Here is a 19,567-nt window from a genome sequence, read left to right on the forward strand (position 1 = left end):
ATTTCGTGGTGTAAGCGCAGCTAGTGAGTAAATAAATAGATGCCTGTCAGCCAGAGGCTAACTAGAGGCCAGACACCTGGCTATTCTGGTGATCGATATCTCCATATAATGAGTGTGATAAGGAATTTCAGGTTTTGACAGTATTACCTGTTCCTTTGACAGTCGCAACCCAGTTGACAACCTAGTGAAAACAAGTAAATCCAGTCTTGACATTTATTATATCAAATCATTTGGAGTTTAGGTGGTGACAAATCAGTCCAGTAGATGCAACCTCAGCTTTATGAGTGTCTCTCTGTTCCTAACAGTCATCGCCACTGTTATGTGGTAGCAGAAAATTGCAAAATGCAACAGATCTTCCCTGTAAAACACAATGAGGAACAAGCACCTATAGACAGCACTCAGGAGAGTTTTCAAATTTGAAGACCACTTTTCAAATTTGAAGACCAGTTTTCAAATTTGAAAACATTTTCAATTTTGAAATTTCTCCCAACTGACTGGTGGGCATAACAGGAATCAAACCAGACTGAAATTTTGTCTGCAACTTGCAAGGTTTCATAACACAGCGCTACATTTTTACAAAGTTTTAAGTCAATAACTCAAGTAGTTACGAGGTGATGATCGAGCCCTTAGTTAGATAGATATACCACTTTTTGGTCTTGGTTTAAGCCACCTAGAGGCAAAATCAGGAATCGAAACTTGGTCGCCGCTTTCATTTCATAGGGGAACAAGTTTCAAGTACAGTGGAACCCCGGTAACACGACCACCCAAGGGACTAAGCCGAAGTGGTCGTGTTACCGGGGTGGTCGCGTTAGTGAATTTAAGAATCATAAGTAGGTTTTCCCGCCAAAACATCGTCCTGCTGTGTGTACATTGACATGCATTAATGACTACGCCACCGGGTGATTCGATAATTTTGTGTGTATATTACGAATAAAAAATCATTTTCTTGAGTGTTTTGCGTTTAATTTGCAACTTATGTAAATGAGTAAATAAACTGACGAGAGCTAATTAGACCAAACATTACATTAAAACTTGAGCATGCTAATTAGAACAAGCATGTAATTCACACCATCGGCAGCTGCCCTTCTTGATGTCAAGCTAATATTCCCGCTAACATTGAGAGAGGTGATGTCTTCCTGCTTTAACATTAGCCAATTTGAACTGGTACTGATTAAATCATCTTTTTAATAACGTATTTTATCAACATAACGACGTAGTAAGCATTCTTTACTTTGAGTATCGGTACTCTTACTAATCAACATAATTTATTTGTCCTAAAAACTACGTGTGCATGCCTCTTGACATCATTTAATACTAAATGATGAAAAAACAAACCGTGAGTCGAAAAGAAAGTTTATTCTTCATTTTATTTGCGCTTACATTTGATCAAACCGTGGAGGAATTATACTTGAAGTATAGTTCCTCCAAGATCAAACTCACTTACACATCATTTATTTTCATATGAATTCCCATGGTCATTGTGTTCGAGGTGCTAATTATCAACACGGATTTGCGAGAAGGTGCCAATTGATACCATGCAGTCATGGTTGATTACGGCAATTAGGCCTCATGGTCGCGTTAGCGGGGTTAATTTGCAGTTTGGGACCGACCAAGCTGGTGGTCGCGGTCTGGGTACCGGGGTGGTCGTGTTAGCGAGGGCCAGTTAATGGGAATTAGAGAGAAAACCATTCGGGACCGGAGAATTTTGGTCGTGTTCGCGGGGTGGTCGCGTTACTGAGGTGGTCGCCGACCGGGGTTCCACTGTAGTTACAAAACGTGCCTTCCTAATTGAAGATGACGACGACGTCGAGAGGCAATGGATACTGCACCTTAAGATAGGCTCATCTCTCTGGAGGTGAGCTAATGAAATGGTCAGGGGGCATGTGCTCACCTGCTGTCAATGAATGAAGATAGTTCTGTCATGGTTACACAGAGTTTGACCTTGGTGGCCCAGGAAATAAGGTCAAGGGCAAAATGTTTCAACTACGTTCAGCTTGATCAATCAATGTCAATAACATACATTTGAAGATCACACAGTAACTGTTTTTCTTGAGATAGAACAGAAATTTATGACTGTGTGACCTCGTTACACCTGAAAAGTAGGTCACATTAAACTGAATTTTTTACAACATGTAGAGATGCCTAATAGGTGTCTGCATTTCAATTTGAAGAGTCTATGACAAATAGTGAAGAAACATGCCACCGTCGGAGTTTGACTTCTGTGACCTTGGAAATTTGGTTAAGGTCAATAGTCTTAAGCACAATGTTAAGCTTGTTCAGATTAATCAATGACATACATTTGAAGATCACACAGTGAATGTTTCTTGTTATATGACCAATATAGGATTTTTAAGGCATTGACCTACTTATACCTGAAAAGTAGATCACAGTGACCAAATCATTGTCAATATGAAGAGATGCGCCTAATAGGTGTCTACCGATTAAACTTACATAGCCTACCACAAATAGTGAAGTAAACGTGACACCATCCAAGAAATTTTATAGTTTGACCTCTGTCACCTTGAAAAGCAGGTCAAATCATAAACCCGGGTGACATGTGAGGTAAACTTTTTAGATAAATCCACCATGAAAATTCCGTTGCTCTAACCATTAGCTTCAAAATGGCCAAAAACCATGAATTTCCAAGATGGCAGCCTTGAGGCCAGAAGGTACGTCTAATCGCAAAAAAAACATCCTGGCATATCAGCCTTTCAATTGCATGAAGATCAATACACCCTTCTTTTTTTTAACCCTATTTTGGGCGCTTTTCATATTGCGCTATAATAGCATGGGCGCCCTATAACGGCGCGGGTGATGACTCTTTTGATCCAAAAAATGCAAGGAAGGTACGGTTATATGATATCGCTCTCTGGAAGGGGCCTCATTCTGTCGCCATTAAGAAAAAAAGTTTAACACTCTCATTCATGGAAAAATAGAGATTTTTATTTATCTGTTTGAACTTACCACAGCATAAATAAAACTCTGTCAGAGCCAATAAAGACAGAGCCCACTGTTTTTATTGACTACAGAGCCTAAATGGGCCTCATATGTTGAATAACATCCATTTCAAAGATGGTTTTTATGCCATACAAAACTTGCTTGCCCCTAATTAGGCCATAGATATCAAGTTACACGCCATTGCCGATGTATTATCACTGACAGTTCACCATGTACTGGGATACGGTGTACCTTGTAGCAGAGGACTGACAAGTCAAAACAGCCACGTCCTCTTATTACTAAGGAATTGCAATTGAGAGGCCTGCATATTGCCCAAAGCTATCATTATGCCAAGTTTCAGCCATCTAGCTGACCATGTGCTCACCTCAGGTAATGTAATGCATGTCATTTGCAGTGGATATGGGGAGAACAGTTTCATCAGTTTTGATTCCATTGAATAATATTATTCTTCTCGGCTCAATGGCACCAAAGAAAATTACCGGTACCATCTAAGTATATCATTTTGGTTATAAAGTTGACTGAATTTCAGGGTTATTGAAGAGTGTACATGTTACATGGAAATTGGTTGATCTCTGTTCAACAGTTTAGGAGTAATAGGACTTTGTTGGATTTTCAAAATGGCGGCCTGGTGACCATATTTGTCATGGGATTTGACTGAAAATTTGGGATAATGATAAGAGTACATAGATACATAATCACATGAAGTTTGGTTGCAATCTCATCATTAGTTCCGGGGTAATAGGACTTTGTTTAATTTTCAACAGGGCCATCTTGCGGCCATATTGGTAGATGGATTTGACTGAAAATCAGGGATGCTGTAGAGACTACATAGATATACAATCACATGAAATTTGGTTGCAATCTGACTGTTTCATTTTCAAGATGGCCGCCTGGCTTTTCAGGTAGAATAGAGGGTCCCTTGATATATGTTCTCAAAAGTTTAGAACCTACTAGCTCAAATAGAAACGTGCCACCCATTGGGGATTTAGTGAACTTTGACCTCTGTGACCTTGAAAATGTGGTCAAATCAAAAACCCGGGTGATATGTCATTTAACCTTATTAGATACACCCACCATAAATTTCGTCACTCTACGTACAACCATTATCTTCAGTGAAATGGTCCAGGGACTATGTGCACACCTGTGTCAAAGGGAAGGCTATGGGGTCAGTGATTCTGACATTGGTGAAGCTGTATATATCATTTCATGGTCAGACCAGCAATTGTCAATGATCCCTGTATGGTCCACATGATGTGCATTTGTAAATACAACGTATCATTTGGTGTGGTAATCAGTTGTTTCTTCAGTGACTGGTCAAAAGGGGGGTGTTTTTTCAAATTTTTGACCAGTATTCAGGGTGCACTTTGCTGATTGGCCTCCTTATGGCGAAACCATGAATCGCATCATGCAACGGTTCGGTCTCTGAAGAGGGATTGCCCAGGAGAACATTTGTACCAAGTTTGACATCTCTGGCTTAAGCAATTACAAACTGTGCCACTGTTATCGAACATCGGTGCCCCATCAGACGACCTTGACCTTGTGACCTTGAAAAGTAGGTTGAAAAAAATGCGGAGGATATATGATGTAACACTGCAAGAAGTACCTACCATATTTTTTTCTTCAAATCTTTCACTTTCAGACCAGTAATAAGAGAGAAACCCCATATTTTCATTTATGACCTTCGGCCCTCTGGTGGCCAAACCGTGAATCATGTGAGACCGCAATTTGGCCTCTCAGTAGCGATCACCCAGGGGTACATGTGTACCAAGTTAGAGTTCAATAGCTTCAGCAATTACAAAACGTGCCACTGTTGTCCAACGGCAGTGCACCTAGACGACCTTGACCTTGTGACCTTGAAAAGTAGGTAAAAAACCCGCAAAGGATATATGAAGTACCTATCATATCATATTAGGCAAGTAATCGCATATTTTCACTTTTAACGTTTGGCCTCCAATTGGCCAAACCGTGAATTGTATTAGGCCAAGATTTGGTCTCTAAGTAGGGGTTTGTACCAATTAAGTTTCAGATCTCTGGCTCAAGTGTTTACGAAACGTGCCACCACCGACTAACGGCATTGCTGCCGACAAACTTTAACCTCTGTGACCTTCAAAAGTAGGTCAAATCAAAAACCCGGAGGATATGTGATGTTTCATTGGTAGAAGTACCTACCATATATTTTTCAAATTTTTTGGACTGGTAATAAGGGAGAAAACACAATTTTTCCATTTTTGACCTCTAGCCCCCTGGTGGCAAAACCGTGAATCATATGAGGCCGCGATTCGGTCTCTGAGTAGCGGTCACCTAGGGGTACATGTGTACGAAGTAAGAGTTCAAAAGCTTGAGCGGTTACAAAACGTGCCACCCATGTCTAACGACGATGACGACAACAGACGACAACGGACACTGCGTGATGGTAAAGGCTCACAGGTGAGCCAAAAAGGCAAATAAACAATTTCCAAGATGGCCGCAATCTAGCCCTAGCGTTGAGTTTTAGCCATCTAGTTTTAGCCATCTAGCCCAACCTTTGCAAAACGTGCTCCGCTAACGGCAACGACAGACGACGAAACGCGTCATTGTTGAAGGCCTGACAACGGGGATCAGGGGTACATTGTTGTGGTAACGTCATCGCGTCATTGCGGCCGTGGATTTCACGTCATTGCAACGCAAGGCGCACTTTTGGTCTTGGATATTTGCGATGATTTGAGATACAAATCCCTCCAAAAATAACATTAGTGGCATGTGATAAACAGAAAACAACACTCATGTGTTTTTTAAGTGGAAATATCACGAGTGGGTTTCCAGCGGAAAAGACAACCACATGTTTTTGAAACAGGATACAGATGACGCCGATGGATGACAGACACAACGGTATTGTATAGACACCCCTATGGTGAGCCAAAAACTAAGCTCATAATACAAGCTTCAAACAAAGTCAATATCCCGAGAAATAAGAGAGATATTAAAATAATTTTTTTCTTCATTGGTTCAGGCTAATTTATGGGTTCAAACAATGCAGAGAGAAATCCAGACCACATTGTAGCAAATGATATTTTTATGCACAGTGTGCATCCCAGTATATCAGTATCTGTCAAAGACACAAGATAATAATGAATTTAGAACAGCCTTTTAGAAGTATCAAATGAACAAATAAAGTGATAGGACCTTTTTAATCACTTTCCAGAGTTTTCACATATTTTAGAGTATGAAATGAACAAATAAAGTGATAGGACCTTTTTAATCACTTCTTCCAGAGTTTGCACATATTTTAGAGGAATCCATTGATTTCTTGGTGATTTTATTGACAGAAGCTGGAGCAGTGCTGGGGATATGGTAATGACCGCCTCAGTAGCCCACATGTTACAGGCTCTTAGAATCTATAACTGATACATGCCATGATTAGGTACCAGAAAACATACCTCTCCTAAGACCACTAAGCACGAAGCAATTAGAACTGCTCCTGCATTCAGTGCAGCCCACAGAGCCATGGAAATAGCTAGGCAACCATCAGCCACACACTGATCAACATCTGAAGGACAAGTTAAGGAACACAAATTGCATAATAAAATGGTCCATGAACCATGTAGTCACCTGGGTGCCTACACTGAACAAAAGTAGAGAGGAGTGGACAATTCATGGTCAGCGCGATCTGACCTAGCGGATCATGTCTACCAAGTTTTAAACCCATAGCCCCAGTGGTTGCAAAAGGCAAAATGTAGCAGGGCCCTGGTAGTTAACTACGATGTCTTTTGTACCATGAAAAGAGTGACATAGGATGATTTTTTGGTCGACAAAGCATGACAAGTGCAGGGCAAAAAGACCACCTATTTCAGTCAAGTCCAAAAATAGGCCCAAGGGGTATGCAATTCAAATATAGGCCCCTTCTTCAGATACTAAAGTCAAGTTATATTTCCCCAAACTGAAGTCGTGTGAGGTACAAAACTAGAGGCCTGGCGGCCTGAATAGCTGCGCTGGCCGAATTTAATAGCAAGGAATGAGATGAATGATAACAAAATGTAGCAAGTAGTTTGTGCGAGTACCAGAATGTAGGTTTATGGTAGATAGGGAGATGTGAACAGACTAGATGGAATCAAGCTTAGACAAATGGGGCCAAATTCATGAAGGGCGTTCAGCTTAAAACAGCGTTTAAATACTGAATAGACAGATTCAGGTCCTTCATGTAAATCTTCACAGAATATGAATAAGCCCTATAACTAAACAAGGAGAAGTTACACACATCCGCTCTTCAATACCTTCAGTGCCTTTGCTCCAACTGTGTTTAAGCAGGCCAGCGCAAAACTGCTATTTCAATACCTTTAGTTTGATACCATTAACGTAACTGCCTTCCTCTAACGGTGTTCAAGTTGTTTAGTGAGTCATAAAAGTATATCAGGGTAAACCTACTCTTAAACACTTTTAGTTTGATATCGAACACGGATGACACCTTCCGCTGTAACCGTCGCCAAGTAGGTCAGTTGGTCATGAAAATGGGTTAGCACAAACCTACTGTTCATTATCTTTAGTTCGATACCAAACACGACTACTTTAGCTATAACAGTCTTAAAGTAGAGCAGAAGGTCATAATAGTACGTCAGTGCAAATCTCTCCTTCATTACCTTGAGTTTAGATTAGTTCTTGTGACACTGCCCTATTCCCTCCCATAAGGCTACAATGCAGTCTCTAGATTGTCACAAGAGGCATGATGCCGTCTCTAACATCACCCTCTCTACTCTCATATCAATCAGGCTACAATGCGGTCTCTTACTTGATTGTGACGAGGCACGATGCGGTCTCTTTCATCACCCGCTTCTCTTATATCAATCAGGCTACAACGAAGTCTTACTTGACAGTGACATCAGGCATGATAACGTCTCATACATCACGCTCTTCTCTTACATCGATCAGGCTACAATGTGGTCACCTACTTGATTGTGACATCACCTTCTCGTCTCATATCATTCAGGCGACAATGCGGTCTCTTACTTGATTGTGACATGAGGCATGATGACGTCTCTTACATCACCATACCCCTTGCCTCACCTCTTTTGAAAAGGTGCTTGACTTTCAGTAGCAAGTTGCGGGAAATTTTCATGTAGAAACGATTTGGTTTCCTGATATCAAATGATCAGACGCAGTGCCGTCTTTACAATGGCAGATAAACTAAACATAAAGGACTCCAATTGCGCCGTGGATAATTTATTTTCTGAGGCATTTCCCTCTCTCTCGACCCAGGGTCGAGCGCAACAGTAAAGGGGTAGGAATTTTAACTCGACCTAAGGTCGAGCATGACACTAGTATAAGGGTTAAAGGTTGCATGTTCAAGAGTTTAGGTTTAATAGGCAAGCTTTATTTTTCAATAATAAATCAAAATTCAGAGATGCCTATTCAATTTCAAGGCTTCTTTATTCAATCAACTTGTATAATACAGTAAAACAGGACCAAAACATGAAGGACAAATCAGCTAAGATACAGCGTCTTCTTTCCCGATCCTGTCAATCTCATGGCTGACTGGTTGATTGGTCACCAGTTCCACAGCATGCACAGCAACACCACTTTGCCAGTGGAGACCACCGGAATGACTCGTAGATTATAGACTGCATCATCCTGTAAAGATGAGAAAAAATATCACTTTGTAAAAAAACACCATCAAAATAAGATATTTATTATCAACATTCCCGATCTTATGTTACAAAAACAATGAGTAGTCTGTGCTGATAAGCAAAAACGGTGAGAGGATATACAACCCTGTATGGCTTGCTGTTCATGTTGGTGATAAGGTAAAACATAAATGTACAAAAAAAGATCAAAACATTTGTGAAAAACTAGTGAACTGGTGTGGGGGGGATATATAAAATAAAGTTAATAAATTTGAAAAAGTTCACCCTTATTTACTAACGTTCACCTTGGTATAGTTTGGACACAAGGCTTGCAATGCATACTTTACTTCCCTGCACATATGTGGCAGTGTATTGCATTTGTTCATGTACCGGTATCGGGTATGTAACTGTAATGTATTGTAAATAATGTAGGCCCAGTTCATGCAGCTCCTCACGGTTTTCCGTATCAGCAGCATAGACTAAGACTGAGAATGGCAGTTTTACTGTTCGTTAAAAATACCTCGCAATTCCAGCAGACTACTTCGTCGCTTTGATGGTACCCTTACTGCAACCCTCAACCATCATTACCCTTCCTTTTCACTGGCATGATATTGGCAAGACTACCAAGAGGTCGTCCTGGTGGCTTCCTTGAGACAATTGCTTGTGGTCGTACCTGGGCAACCAATTCAAGGGGTCAGGGATCAGGTTTTTCCCCATACAACATGTTGCCGAAGGGTTAATGCATAAAAAATTGGTTGGAAAGGGTTTTTGCAGGCCAAGAGACTGGAAGACACTTGACTCTTGAGGAACACCAGACTGATGAACAAAGAACCTGAGGAACATAGAACCCTCTTCATACCTGGGAGCATAAAAAGCCTGCTAGCGAATATTGATTATTCTTTAGAAAAAAACAGAAGTTCTGCAAAACCAATGGTACCCCATAAAAACATACATTCCTCCTCAAGGTGTCTTCGGATTCCACCACGGCCCATGTGGAATTCATTCAAAAGGTTTATTGAAATCTCAAAATAAAATTTTTTTTCTCGAAACGCCTGCCCGTCTTTTGCTTCATTATTTCGGGATTATATCCATTTTAAGCATCTTTTGGATATTATTACTAAAGTATCAAAAATCAAAACACATATGTCGGGGGGGGTAAACCCCCAGAAATTGAAGTTTGATTAAAAAACAGTGAGAATAATCGTGTGGTTCTCTCTCGGAGCTCAGAATAGTCGAGTTGCTTCATTCGCGCGTTTATCTCTTCTGGCGGCCATTTTAAGTCAAATTTAACCCTTTCACTGCCGGTAGCTTCTAATTTTTAGCTACCTCACCTGCCGGTAGGTTTCTTTGTTTTAACATGATTTTGAGTACGGATATTTCTCAACCCTGTAGAGAGAAAGCCTCTGAAGATAGAGCAAAACAATGTATATAAAAGTTGTTCAGTGTTGCCTACTCTTCAAAATGGGACCATAATTTGCCCTAATTTGCACACCGCCATCTTGAATTTATAACGAGGACGAAATTTTTTTTGAAAAAACTATGTAATTGGCAAAACACAATATACACACTCTCATTATCGCTAATTTGTTCATCATTTACATCAAAGTCAGGATCTAAATCATCATCATCGACGAACTCCTCACCAGAGTCCGAATCGTTCACTATATCCAGCTCATCAAGGACCTCAGACACAGTCAGTTTCTTCTTGGTCATTTTGGCTTCAAATTACTCGATAAACTTCCAAACATCGAAATATAAAACCATCCGCCATGTTTTGCTGAACCATCTATACTACCACGCCATCTATCAAACTCTACGCTAACCACGCTCAATAACGAAATTTCAATGGTTTTATAGTGTATGGATAATTGTCGCAGAAGTGCGCCTCCGGCAGTAAAGGGAATAATATTGATTGTCGCAGAAGTGCGCCTCCGGCAGTGAAAGGGTTAAGCCATTTGAAACGAATCCATGGACTTGAGAAACATTGTTTACATTGGATACGTCGTATGCACGTTAACCATAGTAGCACTTCGCAGAAAAGCCTTCGGCTTATAAATAAATCTTATTTATACCTCCATGGTACAATCATGGAGGTATAAATAAGAATTGTACCAAGCAAATCAAGAGAAAATACAGAGAAAACTCACCCTGGTTTTCTCCCAAAATGTCTACCATACGTAGATGAACTGAGCGCATGAATCTGGGTTTCTCTACGTGTCTTTTATCGGCAATATTAATAAGAATTAAACAAAATAACCCCACAAAACGACATGTTGACATTGAAAATCAAAATATAGGGAAATACCACTTCCTAGCTGCTCGTTTGAAAAATTTAGACTGGAACTATGTTTTAAAGTGAACGTACACACTCTATGTACATTCGCAAAATGGCCATCACTTTATCAGCCTCAGCTGCAATGCCTTAGACCAATGCATTATGTGCAGCGCGTTCAGTACATTACAGAGACAGGTAGGATCGAGGCCGTTTTGCGACTTTTGACCAGACGACAATTTCCAGCTTAAAATCTGCTAATTACTGCCAATTACGGGGCGTTTAGTCTTTCTGCTGTGAATAGCTATAATCCTATCAAAACAAGAGTTCAAAATATTGGTATCCTGGCACATTTTCTGGCCCAGCTACAGCAAATTCGGATGAAAATGAAACTATTTTGCTGGAACTACTTTCGGCCAGCTCCAGTACAAACCATAAGCTCCGCTGGAAGCCAGCGTAGCTAAAAATTACACGTGTGATGGGTTGTGTATGCAAATGTATACCTGTCAGCAATAGGGAGGGATTGAAAAGTATTCCAGCAAAAGGGAGTGGGTAATTGATGATTGTTGTACCCGTTGGAGGGGGTCTACCATAAACAAAGGGACAAGGATACTCTGCACATTTGATTGAGAGTGACCTGTTCGGTTTTGGGTTATAAATACAAACCCACAGAGTGCGGTTATTTTATTACACACTGTTTGCTGCCGGCTTTTTCGGGCACTCGGGAGACGTGCTGCTAACAGGTGGGCCTATCAATTGATTGGGTCCTAACGGTCACGTAACCACAGGTTCACAACACAGGGCTGGGTTTTAACTCGCCTCATTCGTATACAGAGCTGTGGAGTTGGGGGCGATTGCTTCTCGTTTTCTATATTTTCGACGCTGTGTGTCCGCCTGAGGTCAGCCGCTGCCATTCTATATTCCGCTATATACATGTATGTTTGTGGCTTGCGTTTTGGGGCATCAACAATTCGCATGTACAGATTTTGCTTCCAGATCCGATATGCACTGTTTAACCCTTTTACTGCCGAAGTCGCACTTCTGCGACAACCATTATTTTCCGTTTACTGCCGAAGTCGCATTTTTGCGACATTCTGTGTATCACTAAAAATCAATAGATAACACGAAGACTAGCGTAGTTTTTCAAGAAGTTCGTAGATGGCGTTGTAGTACGATGATAGAGCTTGCAAATGGCGGCGCCCATGGTATATCGACCTGTACAACTTTTGGGAGAAAATTGAGTTTGAAGTTGGTGAAATGGCAAAAAGATTGTCACTGACGGAGGTTCTGGACGAACTAGATGTAGTGAATGATTCTGATTCAGGTGAGGAGTTCGTAGATAGTGATTCGGATCCAGAATACGATGTAAATAATGACGATGCTGAAAGCGATAGTGACAGTGTGTATTGCGATGTACATGACGATGTAGGCACTACACAGGGTGTCCCAGAAGTGCCAAATGTCCAACCTATGCCTAGGCCTGATTCTCCCATTGAGGACAATCCTGCTGATAGTGAAATGGATTCTGATGATGAGCAGGATGTTGTTCCTAATCCTGCTGCTCCTGCTGTAGCTGATGTTAGGGCTGGTGGTGATGGGCCTAGGGGTGAGATGCGAAAACTTGATATTTTGAAAATTTCCGCACATGGATACCTCCTCTACCATGGCATTATTTCGCATTTTAGGCAGGACACAAACAAATTCAGGGTTCCCATTCAGGAAAAACAAAGAAAAGACATTATTACTATTGTTCAAACAGTTTTATTTGAAAAAAGAATTGAGTTTGAGTCAATTATAGTGTTTCTTTGAGATTTTTTGTCCGTCCTCATTATAAATTCAAGATGGCGGTATGCAAATTAGGTCAGAACTCCCAATTTTTTTACCCCAATTGAAAGAGGGGGTCATACTGAACAACTTTCATATACATTGTTTGGCTGTATCTCCAATGGTTTTCTCTCACTAGGCTGGTGAAATATGCTGCCTTAATTACTGTAAAAACAATAGAATCTACCGGCAGTTGGGGTTCATGGAAATTAAAATTGGCCGGCAGTAAAAGGGTTAAATATCATGCATTTCAATTGATCTTCTATGACATCATCTTATACTGACCACGTGCATATGCTACCTTCAGTTCCAGAAACGAGGTGATTGGCGCGAACTTCGACAGAGTCAAGTTTCTACACAGACTCTCACAATTCTGGTTTCTTCAGAGTGGACTGGTTAGATTATTCTATTTGCGATTGCTCATAAGAACTCATGATATCAACTTATATCTTTGTCTTGTTTGAATGTTGTGCTAGTACATCGTTCCTGTAAATAAAGTTTTCTTTCTTTATATAAAACAGCTTCATGGGTTGTTCTTGGGAAAATCTTGCGAGTTTTTATTTGAGCTATCTAGAGTAGTAGACCCAGAAATCCAGATTTGGTCATCAAAGGATACTCTTTTTGATGACAATGAATTTGAGCAATGCCAGTTGATCTATGATGACATCAATGAAACAGGCAATCAATGCCGTGAAGACACCAATCAGGAACATGACTATCCATCTGGCAACCTGCTTCCTGATAACCATCTGAAAAACAAGAGTGAGTGAAGAGTAATAGTCATACATACAAGGCCAATTTATCCAACACTTCGGTTTCACTCAACTGATATTGACAGGCTGGATGCAGTGCTTTTACACAACATGGAACTAATGACATAGAATTCTAACTTAAAAGTTCCAGTAGTTATGAAATATGCCACCATTACCCAATTTACACTATTTGACCTCTGGGACCTTGAAAAGTAGATCAAATAAAAAAAAGCCGTGTGATACAGCTAGTACCAGAATTAAGTATCGTGTCATACCGTCGTCGAATCGTACCCTGGTCATGTCCTAGCACTGTACTGTCCTGGGTCAGCCCAATCAATTGCAGTCGGAACTGCAGATCGTCACCTAAATCCCATCAGCTCATATCGTCATAAATGTCGTGTTGTACTTGATATTTTTTCAGTTCGTGTTTAATTTCGGACCCTACTATGGAGCAGCCAACTAGACATTTGGCAGTCTACTAAGGCCTAGTGTGCTGCTAGTTTAGCAGGGTTTTATGAATATGGGCCCTCAGGAATCTAATTGGACCAAAATTTGGTCTCCAAGGTGTCAATACATAGGGATGATAAGGGTACAAGTGGACTAAGTTTCAAGTCAATAGCAAAATAAGCCTTGCTTACGGACAACGACGAACACTGCCCTTTGTTAAGATAAGCTCACCTCTCAGAAGGTGAGCTAAAAATGTCCGCAGACAGCTAACAACTTGTAAAGCACTCCCAGCATGATTTGTTCCAATATTATATTGATGGCAGTGGTGGTGATGTCAAACTCAATACATCCAGGTGCACCTTGAGTGAAACTCAAATAATCCATAAATATCCACGAAGATTTTTCATCATCTGCCATAATATATAGTTCTTGGGGCAAGATACATGTAAAGACTCCATAATGGCTTATGACCTAAAGAGCTTTACAAAAGGAGGAAAATAGCATCGCAAAGAGCACAACCCCTCAGTACAACCTGAATGTGACACAATTGTGAAGTTGGCTTCGTGGACTACGCGCATCATTCATGAGATATAGCTGAATATAGTGTGTGAGATAACGGGACCTTTTTGGCTGATGAACAATAGTACACAATGGCACCATGAGACCATCATAAAACTCAATGATGAAAATTTGAGCATCAATAGTTATGGAGGCATGTTCCAGAAACTAGTAAAGGGTATTTAATGTTATTATATGACCTCTGTGACCTTGAAAAGTCTAAGGATGAAAATCCTAGCCTCCATAGGTATGGAGATATGCTCAGGAAACAAATCATGGTCAATTTACACTACAAGTCAACAAAATAAACACCAACGCATTCACACAACTGCTTTTCCTCGTTATGAACTTCTGGCCACGAACTTGCCGAGGAAGGTCACCTGACAGACAAAAATATATTCACATGAGAAACTTGCAAAAAATTAACAAGCCACCCTCGCTAAGTATTTTGAGTTATGGTTAATTTGAATCCAGTATTTACAAAAGTTGCCTTGCTAATGGACGATGTCGACAACGACTACCACAGTGATGGACGCTGCGCTGTAAGGTAAGCTCACTTCTCTGGAGGTGAGCGAAAAATAATGTTCTATTAAAACCACGTCATTGGAGATAGCATACCTGAAAGCTCTTAGATCTCTCATCTTTTTGGTATAAGGCATTTTCACATACATCATAGTCCAAACTCTGAAAAAAGATTTTAAGAGTGAGAAACTGAAACAAGTGAAAGGGGCAGCAAATTCATCATGTAAGGTTTCAACAATTTGTACACAATTAATATGTCCTAAAAATTGAAGGAAAATACGTATTCACAAACTACTTGGAGATGCATTAGGAAAAAAATCTGATATAAATCCATTGCTTCTTTTATACAAAAGGCACAAATTAAAGTGCTCAGTCAAACCAGACATCCCTTGGCCAATATTCCAATGCAGCAATACCAGTGTCATGAGGCAGCCGACTCTCACTCCTTGAATTGGCCGCCATTGAATCTAAATGTGCTGAAATCGCCCATCTGCATAAATAGTGGACTTTTTGTGCTTTTTATTATTTCAGAAGTTCAAATAAAGGTTCAAATGAAAAGGCCAGAGCCATTGTCCTCACCGTATACATATTTAGTAGAAAATTCATGCTGGTAAAGAAACGTGCTATAGTATAGCCAAATGAAAATTTTATGCCATTTAATCTCTGTGACTTTGAAAAGTAGGTACTTACCAAGTACCTACCATGAAAATATTATCAAAAACAAGTCACTAAGCTGAGATATTGCACTTTTTACCTTTTCAGTTTCAGCCCCCTGGAGGCCAAGTCAAGAATCAGATTGGACCAAAATTCAGCATCAGGGTTTATCTGACGTACAGGGTCAAGTGTACCAAGTTTCAAGTTCATACCTTTAGTAGTTAAGAAACGAGCCACAGTTACTAGCATTACCACATTCGCCAAGCGCGCTGCCTACCCAGTGGTGAGACAAGACCACTAATGAATATTCATAGGTTGGAGGGTCGAGGCCTATCAATTAGACAAGTGCATGTTTTTAACTCTCAAGTACATATTTGGAGAGGTATTGAAAAAATATTTGTTGTGGCAAGTCTACAGATATAAAGAAATTATTTGATGAAAAAATTAATTTCGAATTTTGCTAATTGGGTAATAGGGGGCGTGTTTTGAGATTTTTCTGCCAGTTGGCTGAAAAGAGTGGAAATATCAATGTCTGTCTAATTTTTCGATTATCAAAAAATTTCCGTGGTCAACTACCAGTTTATTTTTCACCATTTACTTGCCCGACTGTCCGGAATATCATATCAAAATTTCAGATTCACAACCCCACGCAGTATTTGATGCGTCGCGGTCAAACATTGACAATTTAACTGGTAAAAGGCTTAAAAAATCAATTGTGGTCTTGTCTCTGGTCTGTGTTTTGATGTGCGTATTATGCTCTGCGCCTACTCAGTCCAGAAAAAATCTGCAACGAGGATCAGTTTTTTGTCAAATTATTATCATACCCAAGAATAAAGAAATGGAAATTTGTTTAATTTAATTTCCATATTGGTTACCAGATTTGACTAAATGAAAAGGCAAGGGGCCATTGTGCTCACCGGTATTTAGGTAACGACTTAATGGACCTTGAAAAGTAGGTCAAATCAAAAACCTGTATAATATGTAATGTATCCTTGCTGGGAGTACCAACCATAACAACTTTATTGAATACGAATCACATATGAGCGAGATATCACACTTTCTAGGTTTTCACTTTTTGCCCCCAGGTGACCAAGTTGAGAAACAGTTCAGACCAAAATTTAGTGTCAGAAGTAACCTGACCTAGGGGGTCTTGTGTACAAAGTTTCAAGGCCATAGCCCTAGCATTTACGAAACGTGCCACAGTTACGCTCGAACGGATAATTTACGCAATTTGACCTCTATGACCTTGAAAAATAGGTCAAATCAAAAAAACCTCTATGATATGCGATGTATCCTGACTGGGAGTACCTACCATAAAAATTTCATCAAAAACAAATCACTACTAAGTGAGATATCATACTTTTTGTGTTTTCAGTTTTGGCCCCCTGGTGGCCAAGTCAAGAATCAGATCAGACCAAAATTTGCTGTCAGACTCAGAGGTCATCTGACCTCGGGGGTGATGCATAAAAACTTCCAAGCTCATAGCCCTACCAGTTAAAAAACGTGCCACAGTTACACTCAAATGGCAAATTTACGCCATTTGACCTCTGTGACCATGAAAAGTAGGTCAAATCAAAAACACGTATAATATGTGATATATGCTTATGTTTTCAGTTTTGGCCCCCTGGTTGCCAAGACAAGAATCAGACCAGACTAAATTCAGTGTCAAAGGTCATCTTGAAAAGTTCTCGTTCCTTTTCCGCAACTCGATTACTTCTGCCTTCTTCCAGGCTACGTGGGGTTACCACGATTTGATTACAAAGACGTAGTCAAAGCCGAAACATTTCTAAAGCTTTCTCCAATCTAACTCTTTATTCACGCAAAGGCATCAGTATTAAATACATACAAATTTTCTAACTGCATGCAATTACAATATTATAAATCTATTCGCATCCTATGAATTAGCAATTTGCCATGATCGGACAATTTGGACAGCAAATATCTTCCCTAACCCCATTAAAATTATAGTTAACTACGGAACAAACAAAACGTTTAAATTGACTGCTTCTCAATAGACAGTCTTTAGGCACGAAATCGCGCATCCCCGACAAAAGTATTTCCGCTGAATCATACTAAATCATTCGATACACCACGTTAACAATATAATAACTAATTCAGTTATTATCCAATTACAAAGATTGCTGTCCAATAGTCCGATATCGCAGCATGCAGAAATAACATTAAACTCGAAGAAATTAAAGGGCCGATATTTTCTATATCCCGGGGGTATACTTTACATACGCCCCCTTCTTAAAGTTAAAAGCTTCTTTTAACTGAAAAATCTGTTACCTCAAATCCCAGAATTCAAAATCTCACTGTATAAATCACAGAAAACCCGCAGAGATGTGATGCGAGATGAATTCCCCGCGGAAAGAATCCATCTCTCATTAAGTTGTTCTGGCCAAGGCAAGAAAAACCCAACTTAACACAATCTAATTTCGTAATAGGCCCGAACGGCACATTATGTACCCGTTCAAATCATTCTTAAATTGGATAATATATCATGCAATACAATATTCACACGATACAATTCATGCGAAACAATTTCAATACAACAAAACTACCCAATTCCTTATCCGTCTTGAATTTCGCCCATTGCGGTAACAGCAGCGCTGGCACCTCAGTAACATTGGGCACGACGTCAGGCAAATTAAATAGTGAAACCGTTACCATTTCAATACCAATATGAGTTTCAACCTGTTCAGTACAATAATCCCATAAGTTTTCCAACCACTGCCAACAACTTGGCAATGTCCCAAAAGACGCAAAATATATAGTCCACTTGTGTAAGATAGAACGTTGCTCCGGTTGTCCTTGACACAAAAGGGAGTAGGCTTCTCCAAGAGTCGATACTACATAAGTTCCGTGTGTTATTTCTACCGTCGAAGTCGCTAGTGCTGGTGATGGACACTCAGCAGTCCTCACGCAATTCTTTTTCTCCCGTTAGGATCCCTTTAGGACAAAGTTTCTTCGCACGATCATACACCGGCCCGGTTTGACAGATTGTGGGCCGACAATAGTCCTGATCCTCCTGTTTCGGTATGAAGAGCTACATCCTCCGGAACATGTAGTTGAACAGTAACTCCAGTTATGTTTGAAGGGACTGGCCACGTTCGTATATGGTAACGGAGGTACTTTACATTATCGACGAGTGGTAGAGAAGCTTTAACTACAATACAAGTCTATCAGAATATTCCCAGTACGGATGTGTCCTGATGACCGTGTTCATAGTACCAAGTCGGGGCGGGGCAATGAAGGTTCTTGTTGGCACGAACCAACAGGGGGCCAACATAAGGGCATGTTGGAAGTTTCATCTGTGGATTTATAAGTAATGGTGGTAAATGTAACTTACCCCTTCTGTGGGGACTGTATTGTTCTTCTGTTCTTAGTTTCAACGTTCGTTCGGCGACCGTGGCGCCGCTCCGTGTTCTGAATTCCAACTGATATCGTCGATTCCACGAATGCCAGGTGTATGATTCTTGTTTCTATTCGATATATATGGTACGTACACACATCAGTTCTAATCTCACGAGGGAATAGGTTCCACACGATCCAAATAAATCAAGGTTTGCATGCATTACGAATTAATAAATGAAATGGCCAGGGCCATTGTGCTCACCTCATGTGGAGGAAAGATGGATAAAGAGCATGGTATTGTGTCATGTAGTGTTAGGTTTGATGTAGGTCCAAGCAATTACAATTTCCCCAAAATGGCCAATTTACAGTACATTCGACCTCTGTGACCTTGAAAAGTAGGTCAAATCAAAGAAGACCCGGGTGACACATTGAATGGTTGTTAGAATTAGATGTACCTATGATATAAAATTGGTGCCAATCGGGCAAGTAATTACTAGGAATAATGGCATTTTGAAAAAAATTTAGGATTTGGCCCCCTCCCTGGAGGCCAAACGGCAAATCAGATCGCACCAAACTTCGGTACCTGAGATCACCTGACCAAGGGGTACATGTGTACTTAATTTGTGATC

The 19,567-nt window shown here is 40.3% G+C and overlaps 1 protein-coding gene across 6 annotated transcripts in view; it reads right to left on the reverse strand.

Annotated features, from left to right (window-relative positions):
* LOC135488681 (H(+)/Cl(-) exchange transporter 7-like) overlaps window positions 1-19,567 on the reverse strand; it is a 353,896-nt gene that overhangs the window by 309,061 nt on the left and 25,268 nt on the right. For all 6 annotated transcript variants that reach the window (XR_010447011.1, XM_064773357.1, XM_064773347.1 and 3 more), the window contains exons 3-5: window positions 15,024-15,089; window positions 13,265-13,397; window positions 6,375-6,484 (exon numbers count right to left, since the gene is read on the reverse strand). Coding sequence is in view for 5 of the 6 variants with exons in the window: in XM_064773357.1 (XP_064629427.1) it covers window positions 6,375-6,484; window positions 13,265-13,397; window positions 15,024-15,089 (309 nt within the window). In the remaining variant the exon portion in view is untranslated. The remainder of the gene's footprint in view (window positions 1-6,374; window positions 6,485-13,264; window positions 13,398-15,023; window positions 15,090-19,567) is intronic.

Source organism: Lineus longissimus, chromosome 1 (assembly GCF_910592395.1).
Source record: "Lineus longissimus chromosome 1, tnLinLong1.2, whole genome shotgun sequence".
Taxonomy (NCBI): domain Eukaryota; kingdom Metazoa; phylum Nemertea; class Pilidiophora; order Heteronemertea; family Lineidae; genus Lineus; species Lineus longissimus.